General features: G+C 39.0%; 1 protein-coding gene across 1 annotated transcript in view; it reads right to left on the bottom strand.

Annotated features, from left to right (window-relative positions):
• CPQ (carboxypeptidase Q) overlaps positions 1-14,521 on the bottom strand; it is a 456,203-nt gene that overhangs the window by 302,475 nt on the left and 139,207 nt on the right. Inside the window, exon 3 of the mRNA XM_025870877.2 lies at positions 5,176-5,383. Within this exon, the coding sequence (XP_025726662.1) occupies positions 5,176-5,383 (208 nt within the window). The remainder of the gene's footprint in view (positions 1-5,175; positions 5,384-14,521) is intronic.

Genomic DNA, 14,521 nt, shown 5'->3' with positions numbered 1-14,521 from the left:
ATTGTTGAATATACCCAAAATCTACATCCTCTATGTAGCCAGCTCTAATCAGATTTCTGCTATCCCTTTTAGACTCCAAAGCACTGGCTCTTCAGGTTGCTTGGTGCAATCCAAAGTGCATAGAATTTAGAACCAGAGACTCTAATTATGAATCCTAGTTCTTTCACTAGCTGTGTAATTTGATTATCTAAGCATTCTGAACCTGTTTCTCTTTCGGTAAAAGAGAGATACCAGTTATCTGCCTCCATTGGACTGCATAAAGAATTAATTGAAACAAACTATTTAAGCCTTCAGAGATGCACAAAACAAAGTAGTTGCTAAATAAATGTTCTTTCCTTCATTCCTTTCCATTACTCATTTAGCACTAAATATAAAAAGAGATTACATTAGTTTTATATTTTAAGCTTACCCTCCTCTCTTTTAGCCAGATAGAATATTTCTGAGGGACAAAAAACATGTCTAATTCATTTTAATAACCCTACAGCTTGGCAACTTCTGAGCACTGGTAAGCTCTCAATAAATATTTACTAAAAAACGAATTAATTTGAGAAATAATGTAAGACAAATGGTTCCTCTGCAGAACTTAAATTAATAATTACATTTATCCTTAAAATATCCTATGACCAAGGCAAAAGGTATTTTACATACAGAAAAACTAAAAAAGATCTAATGAGAGTCCCAGTTGATACTTAATGGTGAACAAAAGAAAAAAATCTTCTCTTTGAAGAAAATTTGAGGACAAGAATACTAATAATGGCAATACAGAGAAATGACAACAATGAGCCTGGAGATATTGAAGGCAACAAGTAATGGATGTTTTACAGATGTTTCTTAAGGATATCTTAAGGATAACCTTAAGGATAAGGTTATTAACCGTGTGACTATTGTACTTCCAAAATGGCTGACAAATATCATTAGCGGCGCTGACAAGTGTCAAGTTAAACTGGTCAAATACATTTTCTGCCCTTTAGGGGATTCTCTGATTTTGAAGCCAAGCAGAAACTAATTACAATTTATATTCTGTTCTTTAGGGTTGCTGATCTCTACACTACTCCTAACCAGAATCCTGTATCACCACTCCCATAGAACTACAGGTGAAATGTCTGTCAGAGAGAAGGGAGCAGTTTTATTCAATTACCAATTCAAAACATCGTTGTTCATGAATGCTGTGGCAGAAAAAAGACATAATCTGGCAATATAGGGCACCTGGATACTTTCCTTAAATACAGAGCAAAGTCCTCTAAAAATTCAGGTTGTTTTGAACTTATTATACAGAGGCTACACAGTTTGGTCAGAGAGTACTTAGAATATGGTCACCACGTTTATCATAACAGCCCTGCCATGACCAACTATACAATTTCAGACAAGTTCATTCCTTCAACAGAACTGTTCCTGAGTGACTATTATGTAACAAACATACTAGATGATGGAGATATAGAGGTTTTAAATATATATAAATATATGTGTATATATTTACATATATTAAATATAATATTAAATATACATATACATATATATTTTTTTTAATGTCTTTCTGGAACTTAGAGTGGAGTCAGGTGGTTCAGATGGACTGGACAGTTTACCTTTCACTGATGGCATATAGACCAAATTTCCCCACCTCCACATAACTTCATTCTGGCCAGTGAAATGTGAGTAGAAGTGAGGTACGCCATGTCCAGACCTGGCCACAGAAAACCTCCCATTTGATTAGCGATTTTATCTTCTTACTTGCCAGCTGGATGCAAAAGAGGACTCTGAGACCTTAGAGGCAGTGGCGTCACAAGATGGGAAGGAGCAGAAGGCCACCTGCTGAATACCCTCTGGGAACCAGTATGTGAGCACTCAATTCCTACTGGGTTAGGTGACAGAGATTCGGAGCTGTTACAACAGTTAGTGTACCCTACCACGCCACGAACCACAGCTACCTCCAAGACATCATGATACAGAGTATGCACAGGATGATGTGCGAATACCAGAAAGAGGTGGCTCGCCTGCACTGGATCTAGATATCAGGGAGGGCTCCCAGAAACAGAAACGCTCAAGATGAATCTTGAAGGACAGGATGAGACAGTGAGGAAGAGGACAGAAGGCTACAAGGGAGAAATCACATGCCAAGCCATGAACCCTGAGGACACGTGGTACATCGGCAAAGTGTTAGTGACTCCGGACTACCGGAGTGTGGGGTGATGTTGGGAAATGGAGCTACTCAATATGCGTTTGTTGAAATGACTAAGAAAGAGCAGGACCTAGGAGACAGAGTAATTACCAGGAATGATGGATAAGGGAAGAGAACAAAAAGTACTCAAGAACCATCTAGCTCAGTAGGCAGAACAGATGACGTTCTCTTCCCTGAAGTAGGAAATGCAGGATAAAGAGGCAAGAGGATGAGCTCGGTCTTGAAGAAAACCGAAGTGCAGACCGCTATGGAACACCCCAAAGACGTATCGGGAGGTGTCGGGATTTAAGGGCCTAGGGCTCAGGCAGCGGGTATGGGAAGGAGAGGTGGGTTTGGAAAGTGTCACAGTGGAGATGGTGGCGGAAGTCACAAGCATGACAGGACTGCTCAGGTCGAGTGTTCAGAGTGAGAAGCCAGGGAAACAGAAGAGGAAGAGGGAAAGTAGGAAAGAGGGAAGGGGTGAGAGCAAGAAAGAGAAAGAGAATATGAGAAGTCAGAGAAGCCAAAGAAAAGAGATATTTAGGAAGCAGTCAACAGTGACGATGTTTCAGAGAGGGGAAGTAAAATAATGGCCTGAAAAATGTCCATTATATTTGACAACTAGGGTTGCTATTTGTGACCATAACAGGTTCCATTTCAATACTGGCAAAGCCAGATTAAAATGGTGTGCAGAGGGAATGAGGGATGAAGAATTAGAGACAGGAACATAAAAAATACTCTTTTAAGGAAAATTAGCTCTAAGGAACAATTAGCTAGAAGTGGACAAAGAGGCAGAGTTTGTTTCCTTTTAGTTTTAGTTTTCAAGATGTAAGACTTAAACATGGTAACATGTTGAGTTCTCTGAACTTTCATTTCTCTATCTGTAAAATGGGGATAACGATGCCCCTTCTGCTAGGTCTGCTAAGTTGTCAGAACAAGTAAGATGACATATGTCAAAGACTCTAAAGTACTGTGTAAAGGGCAACGTTATTACGTATTTATAAATGTCAAAAATACAAAGTTATAAAAGTCAAGAGTCCAGTGAAATATGGTTAGCTATAAAATCAATGAAAAATTATTATCAGTCTAGATCTAGAAATATGAAGAAAAAGAAAAATGTCTTTTTGGTATACACTAGAATTTGTTGACCCCAAATATTAGAGGTTAACAAGAGATGTCTACATTCTATGCTGGGCATAATTTTTCTGGGGCTCCCAGGTTATAGACTTGGTTTCCAGACATCTTCATTATACCAGAAAAAAAAAATGTCAGTTAACCCTGGCAGATGGCAGTATACTAAGTCATTTGGGAGTTTATTAGTCTTATGAGTAGTAGTTCTTAGATAAATATTTTTGGCAATCACCCCATTTCACAAAGCAACAGACTAACTACATAATTTAGATCTCATGACCAGTGAAGTCATAGTGAATGGCCACAGTTTGCTGACGAGTACATTATTCTAAGGGGCGACTGAGGTATTCTGGGAAGTAAGCTAACCATTTTAGGACTTCCCTCCTGGGAAGATTAACCATCCAAGAGACTATGGTCCAATGATTATTTCACTAGTCCCCAAACCTTTAGACTCTACAAAGAACATTATTTTAGCACTATGACATCCGTGGAACTAGTTTCTCTCTTATAAAACTTTTAAAAGTGATTTTAACATGTCCCATCTTCGTCCCTGGGAAGATATCTTATCCCCATAAAAGAAAAACGTCCCTTTCCTTTTTTCTCTGTGATTTTGGACAACACCCTTCTGAGTTGGTTTCTTATTGGCTCATTTCTCCTCGATTATATTATTTTCAAGAGCGCAGGGTGCTAATTAAGACCAAACAGCTGTGTCTCCAGCTCCAAACAAAAATTGTATAGAATAAATAAATTTTCCTTTACAATAGATACTAATCTAATTTTGAAACCCAAATAAACCCTAGTTGCAATTGTTTCTGCTTGCCGTGTTTTCTTTTCTTTTCTTTTTTTTTTTTTTGTTATCTTTGGGAGATCAGACTATGACTAGAATGGTGCTTCTTTTATCCATGTTTATGTCTATCAAATACTTCACCCTTAATGTGTGACACTACCATATGTAGCTATTAACTTAGGCCAAATGTGTACAGGTCAAGTCTTAGAACTTTTATCCACTGCAATGCTAAATTTTATCCTAAGATAAAATTTAGCCAGTTTCCCAAGAGAGAGAAAAGGCATTCAAAATAATATGACATATGACTCAGAAGGTTTTTCAACTCACTTGACCAGCTGGTACTAAATCACAAATTGCTTGAGGGTCAATAAAGCAATTCACAATTACCTCAATCAGAACTACAAAGAAAAAGACAAAACTTATGTTGCCCTTAAATACCACAAAACACTTACTAGACCTTTGCAGAAAATCAAGTATCTTTCATAAGTTCATCTCATTTATTCCCAAATGTTTGTAAATTATACAAATTATACAAATTATATATTGTAAATATATAATTCTTCATCATCACTGATTCACAGTGAAGAATGCTGAGACCCAAGGAGTTTAAGAGCATTCCCAAGGCCACATACTTGTTTGGGGGCAGAACCAGGTCTATATCCAAGATCCTCTGCTTCCTCCTCTCTTTCTACTCCACCACAGACAACTCCCATCATATTACCCACTTTATTTTTATTTCACTTCTCTAGCAACAATGGGAAAAGGCCTGGCTTCCTCTGAAGTCATAAGGAATCTCTGATGAAACACAGACGTGAATTCAGTTCTCCCTCCAATGAAAATACGTAATATATTGGTTACATAAGAAATGTTATGGGGTCATCATGGATGTGGAAAGCTTTTTAAAAGAATGTACAAATAATGCTAGGAATCCTAAAAAAGCCAAAGAAGATGTTACAAACAAATGACCAAATATGGAATGGGGGGAGAATTCCATAAACAATCAGTATTTTCATTTGAATGCTTTGTTTTTATTTCATAAGGGCTCCTCTTTCATGGACAACCCTGGTTTTTTAAAGAACTTCAAATGAACACCATGACCTACCTATAGATGGAGAAGGAAGCCACTGACCGAATCAGGGATGCCAAAGCCCCCACTTTGGCAGCTTCCACTGCCCCCTGGACCCGGTACTGCACTGTCTTCGAGTAGTTGACATAAGGTTGATTATAAACAACAATCTTCCCTCTTGCTTCTGGGGCCCTTCTCTGCAGTTCCTCGAAAGAGGTCACCACCAGAACTTCTGCTGTAATGCCTGGAAATAAAAGTCATACAGGATTAACTTATGGTTTCCGACCAGCCAGGTTGAATTGGCACACAAAAGGTCATACATGCTTTATCTGCTACATCTGACAAACTGGTTTGAGAAGATCAAAGTTTTAGAGTGATTTGCCATGGGAGAGAGACTGCAGAGGTTAGACAGTTTCCCAAGAGAGAGAAAAGGCATTCAAAATAATATGACATATGACTCAGAAGGTTTTTCAACTCACTTGACCAGCTGGTACTAAATCACAAATTGCTTGAAAAGATAGCTTTTTACCCCTTCTTTCCCACCCTAAGAAATCATGAGTTTCACAGAATGACACTAATTATTCATAAAGAAAATGCACTTCAGAAAGCTCCCATTGGGATTAATGAAACATATATTTATCTTTTTATAAAGTTATTTTGACATGTTGTTAAACAACCTTCATGGACAGCATACAAAGAATGGCAGTTCATGATGAATGTTCTTAGAAGCCAAGGATCTTCAAAAATCCAACTTTTGACAAATAGTTAATGTAACCTCTACCAAGAACTACAAAAAGTCAGCTTGTTTTCATTCCTCCTTTATACAAAACACTCTGAAAGAATATGAAAACTCCCCATGCTTCTCGATTTACAGTACTTGTTCATCACCAAAACACATCACTATTCTCCAGATAAAACTTCTGAAGATGTAACTGTCCCATAATCCTGTTGTCTTACTTAGAAGAGATGCACCATCTTTCCTCCTACAAGACTCACCCAGATCTTCCTGATTAGGCAACAGGGTTTCACAGCCTCCAAGAAGTCATTCAAAACTGCCAGATCACTGAAGATCCAATTTGATGGAGCAGTTTGAGTGACAAGGAGAAGATATTCAGCAACAAAAGCTAGGTGCAGTGACTAAATAAAACTATGAAAAGAAAGTGGCTGGGGCCTACTCTTTTGTGGATTTATCCATGCAGTCATGAAATATGTCAATAAAAGCAGAAGTATCAACATGTATTTGGCATGTTTCCTTAATCTTGCAAAATAGAGAACTAGGTTTTTCTGGAAGGTTAACAGATGTCATTAAAATATTAACTGTTACTTGGAAAATCCTTTTAAAATGCACTACAGGTATGAGAGAATTCTTGCTTTCAATATAGGCCCCATTGTAATGGACCCTTTCGGCTGGCTCCACGCCCACTTCTGGTTCCCCTATCTGGACTCGATTTGTACTTTTACTTTAAAGTGACTGACTACATGGGCACCTGGGTGGCTCAGTCATTAAGCGTCTGCCTTCGGCTCAGGTCATGATCCCAGGGTCCTGGGATCGAGCCCCACATTGGACTCCCTGCTCGGTGGGAAGCCTGCTTCTCCCTTTCCCACTCCCTCTGCTTGTGTTCCCTCTTTCACTGTGTCTCTCTCTGTCAAATAAATAAAATCTTTAAAAAATAAATAAATAAAATAAAGTGACTGATTATAGATCTATAAGCATGTCTCTACCAACATTCAGAACTCAAAATTTAATTTATAATCTAAAAAAAGCAATGTACAATTATAAAAAGGAAGGCACTAGCTTTTCCACATGATAAATAAATATGTATAAACATACAAATAAGAGTTCAGCTAGACAGATTTTGAGATTCGTAACTTTCCGAAACCTACCTTAATACATGACTAGTGTTACTGTTGGCATAATACAAGAATTTTATTGATGGTTTTCAGTTGTTCGTAATGAATAACAGATTCAGTGGTCCACCCAAAGGCTGTCCCAGCAATGGGGTAATTTTGGCATCTGGACTGGAGCCACTAGAAATGAAGCCAAATTTCTATAAATTTTCATAGGCCGCTGCAGAATTAAAGTCATAGGAGGGTGGTACTTCACTATGGTCTGTGCTTCAAGTTCTTTTAACCAATGAGAGTGTGATGGAGACTTGAACAGCCAAAACCCATTCTGGACACCACAGGTGCCAAAGCAAATCACTAGTAGAAGCAACAGGTCAAAACCTATTGACTGTAAACATGGAAGAACCGTTCAAATTAACTGCTTTCCTGAAAGCTTAGAGTCATCTCTGACTCCTCTCTCCTTCAGCCACCACATCAAATTAATCCTCAAATACTGATAATTTCATGCCTTAAACGTTGATTGAACCCAGGTGCTCTTTTCCACACTCTCACATCAGCCTCTCATTACCTCTGGACTGAGGGCCTACTATGGCTCCCTCCTCTTCCACACACCTACCACCACTGGTGTCCCGGCCTCCAGCCTAGCTCGCCCAAACTTCACCTCCACAGAGCTGCCTGAACTACCTGAACTACTGAGTAATCAGCCTACGTTACCACCCCTGCCCTGCCCCTCTCCAGCTCTGCTGAAAACCATCACGTCAACATACCGCTCAAAGCCTGCCCCTCTCTACAATCTCCCTTTTCTTCTAAATTCCATCAAAAATACACTTAAAAGTCCCCGCTCGCACCACGCCAGTTCACTCCTCAGCATCTTTGTTCACACTATGGTACACCATGTTTTGTTGGTCTCATTCTCCCAACTCCATCATGTGACTAACACCTATTTATCCTCCAGGATGCCACTGAAGAATCTCTTCTTTAGGAAGCGTTCTCTGGCCTTTGATCTCCTGTCTCATTTCCCTCCCTGCCACCCCCAGGGAAGGCTGGCTTATGAACCACCCTCCTCTGGGCTTTCAGAGTATCCTGGGCCTACCTGGGCACTGGATAATTGAAATTCTGCCTATTTATGATTCTCTCCACCACGTAAACTGTGATATCAAGGATTGGGGCTATGTTCATTTTTGCTTGCATCTCCTGGGCCTAACACAGTGCTTGGTGTATGTGTGTAGGCAGTCAGTCAATAAACACTCCTTGAATAGCATTGCTCCAAGTAGGGTACCACTGACTGCATCTAAAGTATTTCCATAAAAGTGCAATTTTACCTTTAAAGTTTGATAGCACTTCTCCCATAATAACTCAGCAGTCTGATTCTCTTACCACCCAGAGCACAGCTGCATAACAATAACCAAGCAAAAAAGGCCTTGGGGCAGTCAGAATAGGAATATAAATTCTAAGTATGACAACTCAAGGACTTGAACATAAGAAAGCTCCTCTGCTCTCTGTTAGAGCCTCTCTACCCTTACTTCACACAAAATTCTAAATCTAGTATTTAAACCTATAAACCATGAGAAACAACAAATCAAAAGAAGAGATACAGTTGGAAGCTGATAGTACCAGAAAAAACAATGTCAGAGATAGGAAGACATAAAATAACAAATGCTGACAGAATTTTCTGCAGTGTTAGAAATGTTCTCTATCTGTGCCATTAGACACATATGGCTATCGAGCACTTAAAATGTGACTAATGTGACTAAGAAACTGAAATTTTAATGTCACTTATTTTAATTTGAATAGCCGTATGTGTGCAGTAGCTATGATGTAGAACTCACAACCACTGCGGACTCAGCCTTTATGTAGGCAAATAGCCTAAAGCATCTCTGTTGGTCCTGAGGACCCTGCTTCATGACAGTTCAGTAACGGATGCGAGAGTCATGGTGATGACCTCCCGCAGCCGTCACAGACCAAGTGGACTGTATTCAGTATCCATCTTTTGGGATGGCCGGGTATGTAGAAAAAGCATTTAAGGAAGATTTTTGCTCAAACTGAATAAAATAAAACGAGGCCACCTGGAAGACTTCGCTCATCTGTATTATTTTTTGTTTGGACACATGTTACACAAAGGAAATACTCATATTCTCCTACAAATCAGCAGGCTCCTATTCTTTTCTGTGCTCTCATCTCCCTTCTCCCCATTCTCCATTCTTGAGGACAGTACATGAAAACCCCTAAGAACACAAATCCAGTGTCATATTCACACTAAGGCCTACCCTGACCTCCCTATTTATAAGTGCAACCCACTCCCAATTTCCTCTCCTCTCACCTTGCTTCATTTTTCCATAGAATTTATCAGCTTCCAGCTATACCTACTACAATCATGGAAGCTCCATGAGCAGGTAGAATTTTTTATCTGTTTTATTCGTTAATAAAAAGTTACCAAAGTGCTTGAAATGGTGCCTGACACACAGTATGTGAAATTCACACACACACACGCATTCATAATCACATTCATAATCACAAATACATGTACATATGCATATATGGAAAGAAGGAAAAGAAACCAAAAAAGAAAAAATTAAAGTATAATAATACCCCATCCCTGATCACTCTCCAAAAATGTATACTTTCCAAGGAACTTGTATATTTCTGTACATCAGGATAATTGACGATAATAGCAATAATAGCTATATTTGAATATCTATTGTTTATACTAATGGCCAGAGAAATTGCAAAGTAGTTATTAGAGGGATACTGATATGCAGAAAAATACATTTACACAACTACTGGGTGTTGAAGCTGAGATTTGTTTTTTTGTTGTTGTTGTGGTTTCTTTTTTTTTTTTAAGAGTTTTTTATTTATTCATTTAAGACAGAGAGAGACAGAGAGAGAGTAGGAGCAGTGGGGAGAGGCAGAGGAAAAGGGAGAAGCAGACTCCCTGCTGAGCAGGGAGCCCATTGCGGGGCTTGATCCCAGGACCTGAAGATCATGACCTGAGCCAAAGGCAGATGCTTAACCATCTGAGCCACCTAGGCGCCCTGAAGCTGAGATTTGAATCCAAGGATCATGCTCCTCCTATTAACTGCACTGCTATCTTCTTTCACAAATGTAAAATAGAAAGGCTCAGTATTTTCATTTTAAGGGGAATAAAGAGGAAAAATAAATAGGTATATAAAAAGTCTTCTCAAGTTATTTTATTTTTCTTCAGGATCTAACTCATAAATCAGAGTACTACTGTCACATTAGGTCCCAAACTATTAACAGAGGAGTTGGAAGGGAGACTTCACTCTAAGAAAATAGTCATCAGACTCTGTTAGAGTAATGAAAAGGATTAGGGTAGTTCTGAAGAAAATGTGAGACTGAAGCTAAGAATACTCACATTATAAAGCAACTCTCTTGGCTATAGCTGATTATATCACAAAAACTGTAAAAATCCTCAGGTGCCTTTTTATTCTCCACACCTAATTTTTTAAATTGATCAATTTATTTTTTAAGTGACTTACCCTGTGCATAATTACTGCTGTGGTCTCCTAGAGACAACAGATGCTGGCTGCTGTGGTGTTGGCTCAGATCATTTTTTCTATGAAGAATTTGATAAAGAGACTCCAAGCTTAGTATCTTCTGACTGGATTCCCCCCAAGAAAAGCTAAGAATAGGAAGATAGTGAAGTGAGAATTTTTATAATGTCTTCTATTATCAAAAGGAAAGGAAAAGAATACAAACAGAAAAACATGTCTCTGGGGCTCAATTCAATGCAGTATGTTTTAGAAAATTGATTCTGATTTCAGAAGATTTAGCCTCCAAACAGGAAATACTCCAGCCCCACCCAAAAGGAAGCCTAGCTTCTTACTCTTATCGCATAATCTTATACTGAGTATACTACACAAGATAACTAGGTCCAGTGGCTGGTTTTTCCTGAACTCAGTTATGGAGAAGGGAAAATAGTTATTCTTGGAAACTCAGTGTTTTGGCCTGAAGTGGTTAGGAAATTACAAATTCATGGCAAGACAGATAAAAGAACATCAGAGCAGTCCTTTTTGAGTGTCCACTTGTTTATGGAGATTATAATTGTGCAACGTCCTTCTCATTAAAGAACAAGCCTTAAAGATTCAAATTCACTCAACAAATTTACAGCCCTCCTACTGGGTAGAGCTTCATACTGGACATTGGGAGCAGCATGAATTTGACTAAGTTTCAGTCCTTTTCTCAAAAATTGGAAAATCTGGGCACCAAAAACCATAAGATACCTAGAAATAAACCTAACCAAAGAGGTAAAAGATTTGTACTCTGAAAACTATAGAACACTTATGAAAGAAACTGAGGAAGACACAAAGAAAGGGAAAAACATTCCATGCTCATGGATTAGAAGAACAAATATTGTTAAATTGCCTATACTACCCAAAGCAGTCTACACATTCAGTGCAATCCCTATCAAATTAATGCCAGCATTTTTCACAGAGCTGGAACAAACAATCCTAAAATTTGTATGGAACCAGAAAAGACCCCAAATAGCCAAAGTAACGTTGAAAAAGAAAAGTAAAGATGGTGGCATCACAATTCCGGACTTCAAGCTGTATTACAGAGCTGTAATCATCAAGACAGTATGGTACTGGCACAAAAACAGACACATAGATCAATGGAACAGAATAGGGAACCCAGACATGGACCCTCAACTCTATAGTTAACTAATCTTCGACAAAGCAGGAAAGAATATCCAACGGAAAAAAAAGACAGTCTCTTCAACAAACGGTGCTGGGAAAATTGGACAGCCACATGCAGAATGAAACTGGACCACTTTCTTACACCATACACAAAAATGAATCCCAAATGGATGAAAGACCTAAATATGACACAGGCATCCATAAAAACGTCCTAGAGAAAAACACAAGCAGCAACCTTTTTGACTTCAGCCACAGCAACTTCCTACTAGACTCGTCTCCAGAAACAAGGGGGAAAAAAAGCAAAAATGAACTATAGGGACTTCATCAAGATAAAAAGCTTCTGCACAGCAAGGGAAACAATCAACAAAACTAAAAGGCAACCTATGGAATGGGAGAAGATATTTGCAAATGTCTTATCAGATAAAGAGCTAGTATCCAAAATCTATGAAGAACTTATAAAACTCAACACCCCAAAAACAAAAAATCCAGTCAAGAAATGGCCAAAAGACATGAACAGACATTTCTCCACAGAAAACATACAAATGGCTAACAGACACATGAAAAAATCATCAGGGAAATATAAATCAAAACGACAATGAGATATCACCTGACGTGGGGCAGAATGGCTAAAATTAACAACTCAGGAAACAACAGGTGTTGGCAAGGATGTGGAAAAAGGAGAACCCTCTTACACTGTTGGTAGGAATGCAAACTGGTACAGCCACTCTGGAAAACAGTATGGAGGCTCCTCAAAAAGTTAAAGAGAGAACTATCCTATGATCTAGTAACTACACTACTAGGTATTTATCCAGAATATATAAAAATAGTGATTCGAAGGGGTACATGCACCCCAATGTTTATAGCAGCTATGTCCACAATAGCCAAACTATGGAAAGAGCCCAGATGTCCAAGGATGGATGAATGGATAAAAAAGATGTGATATATATACCACATACATACATACTTTTCTATACAGGCATACATACATATTACATACATACATACATACATACATACATACATACATACACACACACAATGGACTATTACTCAGCCATCAAAAAGAATGAAATCTTGCCATTTGCAAAGATGCAGATGGAACTAGAGTATGTTACGGTAAGTAATATAAGTCAGAGAAAGACAGTACCATATAATTTCTATGTAGAATTTAAGAAACAAAACAGATGAACATAGGGGAAGGGAAGGGAAAATAAAATAAGATAAAAACAGAGAGGGAGGCAAACCATAAGAGGCTCTGATCTATAAGGAACAAACAGGGTTGCTGGAGGGGAGGTGGGTGGGGGGATGGGGTAACTGGGTGATGGGCATTAAGGAGGGCACGTGATATAATGAGCACTGGGTGTTATATGCAACTGATGAATCACTAAATTCTACCCCTGAAACTACTAATACAGTATATGTTAATTAAACTGAATTTTAAATAAAATTCAAATGTGGGAGAGAAAAGTAGGTAAACAAGAACTTTAAAAAGATCACAGGATGTCACAAGTCTAAATGAATGTACAAAGTAAAATTTCACAAAACAATAAATTAATTCTGACTGGGGGAAATCTAGGAAGTTTCCTATAAGATGAAACTTTTAAGTGAGACTTAGAAGACTTCAATAGCCTGAAAATGAAGAAAAGGGCATTCCTAGAAAAAGAACAAAGAAGGGAAGACAAAAATAGACAAAACATCTATTCATTTACAGTGAATAGGAGGCTTCCTGCCAGGCCCTCAAACAGACAAAGAGACACTCTAAAATCTTCTACTTCTCAACCAAGATATTTACGGACCCCTATTCTCATTCTATGACTTCCAAGAAGGCAAGGAAAACAGTCTCCTTGAAACAATTTTCAGGAAAAGAATATTAAACTCAGCTATTAGTTGAGTGAAAGTCAGAAGAGCAAGAGGCAAAGTGCACCCCCAAAGGATAGCTGCAGGTGTGTGACCCACCCTCTCCCAACTGTCTCCTGAGATCTGGCTCAAATTAAACCTGGTCTGTTACCTGGAGAGCAAGCCCAGACCTGACTTCATCAAAATCCATGGGCACAGCGAATTATCAGCATGTCTCAAGAGGCAGCTGTCTGGCTGATGGAGCAGTGTACCACAAGCCACCTTGCCATACTGACACCTAAGGACTAGCCACAAGCGAAATGACTGGTCTACTTTGGCCTCAAAAGTACAAAACTTACACATTTTGTTGTATAATGGAGAGGTACCCACCACAGGACCTCTGTGTTTACTTCAACCTGTCATGTAGCACACTCAAGTAGTATGGGGACCCAACTCTGCAACACACAATGGCAACAAGCATGGAGCACAAACCAATCCTTAGCAATCTGATCACTTAGAGATTCCAAACTGCCATGAAAGGCAGTCACACTTTGGGGGCACTTTGATTAATTTTAGCATTTATCACAGGGAGCCAGTTATAGTCTAAAACATGAGGTGTATTGTGTTTGAAACACAGTTGCTTTGGTTGTCTTAAATATGGTTGCTTTGAAACCTGTTTGAACTTGGTTGCTTTCTCCTCAACCCCTGAGGATTTCCTTGTAATCGTGACCGGTGTGAGTGAGTGGGGACTTCCACAAAAAACATTATCTTCTTAGTCATCCGTGGAAATGAGCAGCTGGAAGGTTCTATGTACGTCAGTCAGCTTCCAGTGATATTTAAAAAGGAAAATCTACAAGCCTTAGTGATGGCATGCGGGGGTATGGAGGTGAGTTTCTGGCTGCGGTCGACTGACACAGGACTAGTTATCGTAGTCTGGGGGTCATGGCTGGCCCTGCTGAGAAGGTGGGATCTGAGAAGGGAGTGTTAATAGACTAGAGGAGGAAGCCAGGGAGCAGAAGAGAGAAGGAGATTAAAGACAGAGTGAG

This window comes from Callorhinus ursinus, unplaced genomic scaffold, assembly GCF_003265705.2.
Source record: "Callorhinus ursinus isolate GAN/ISIS: 27379988/994484 unplaced genomic scaffold, GSC_fseal_2.0 scaffold5, whole genome shotgun sequence".
NCBI lineage: Eukaryota > Metazoa > Chordata > Mammalia > Carnivora > Otariidae > Callorhinus > Callorhinus ursinus.
The sequence above is the reverse complement of the archived record's forward strand: the minus strand, read 5'-3'. Positions and strand labels throughout refer to the sequence as shown.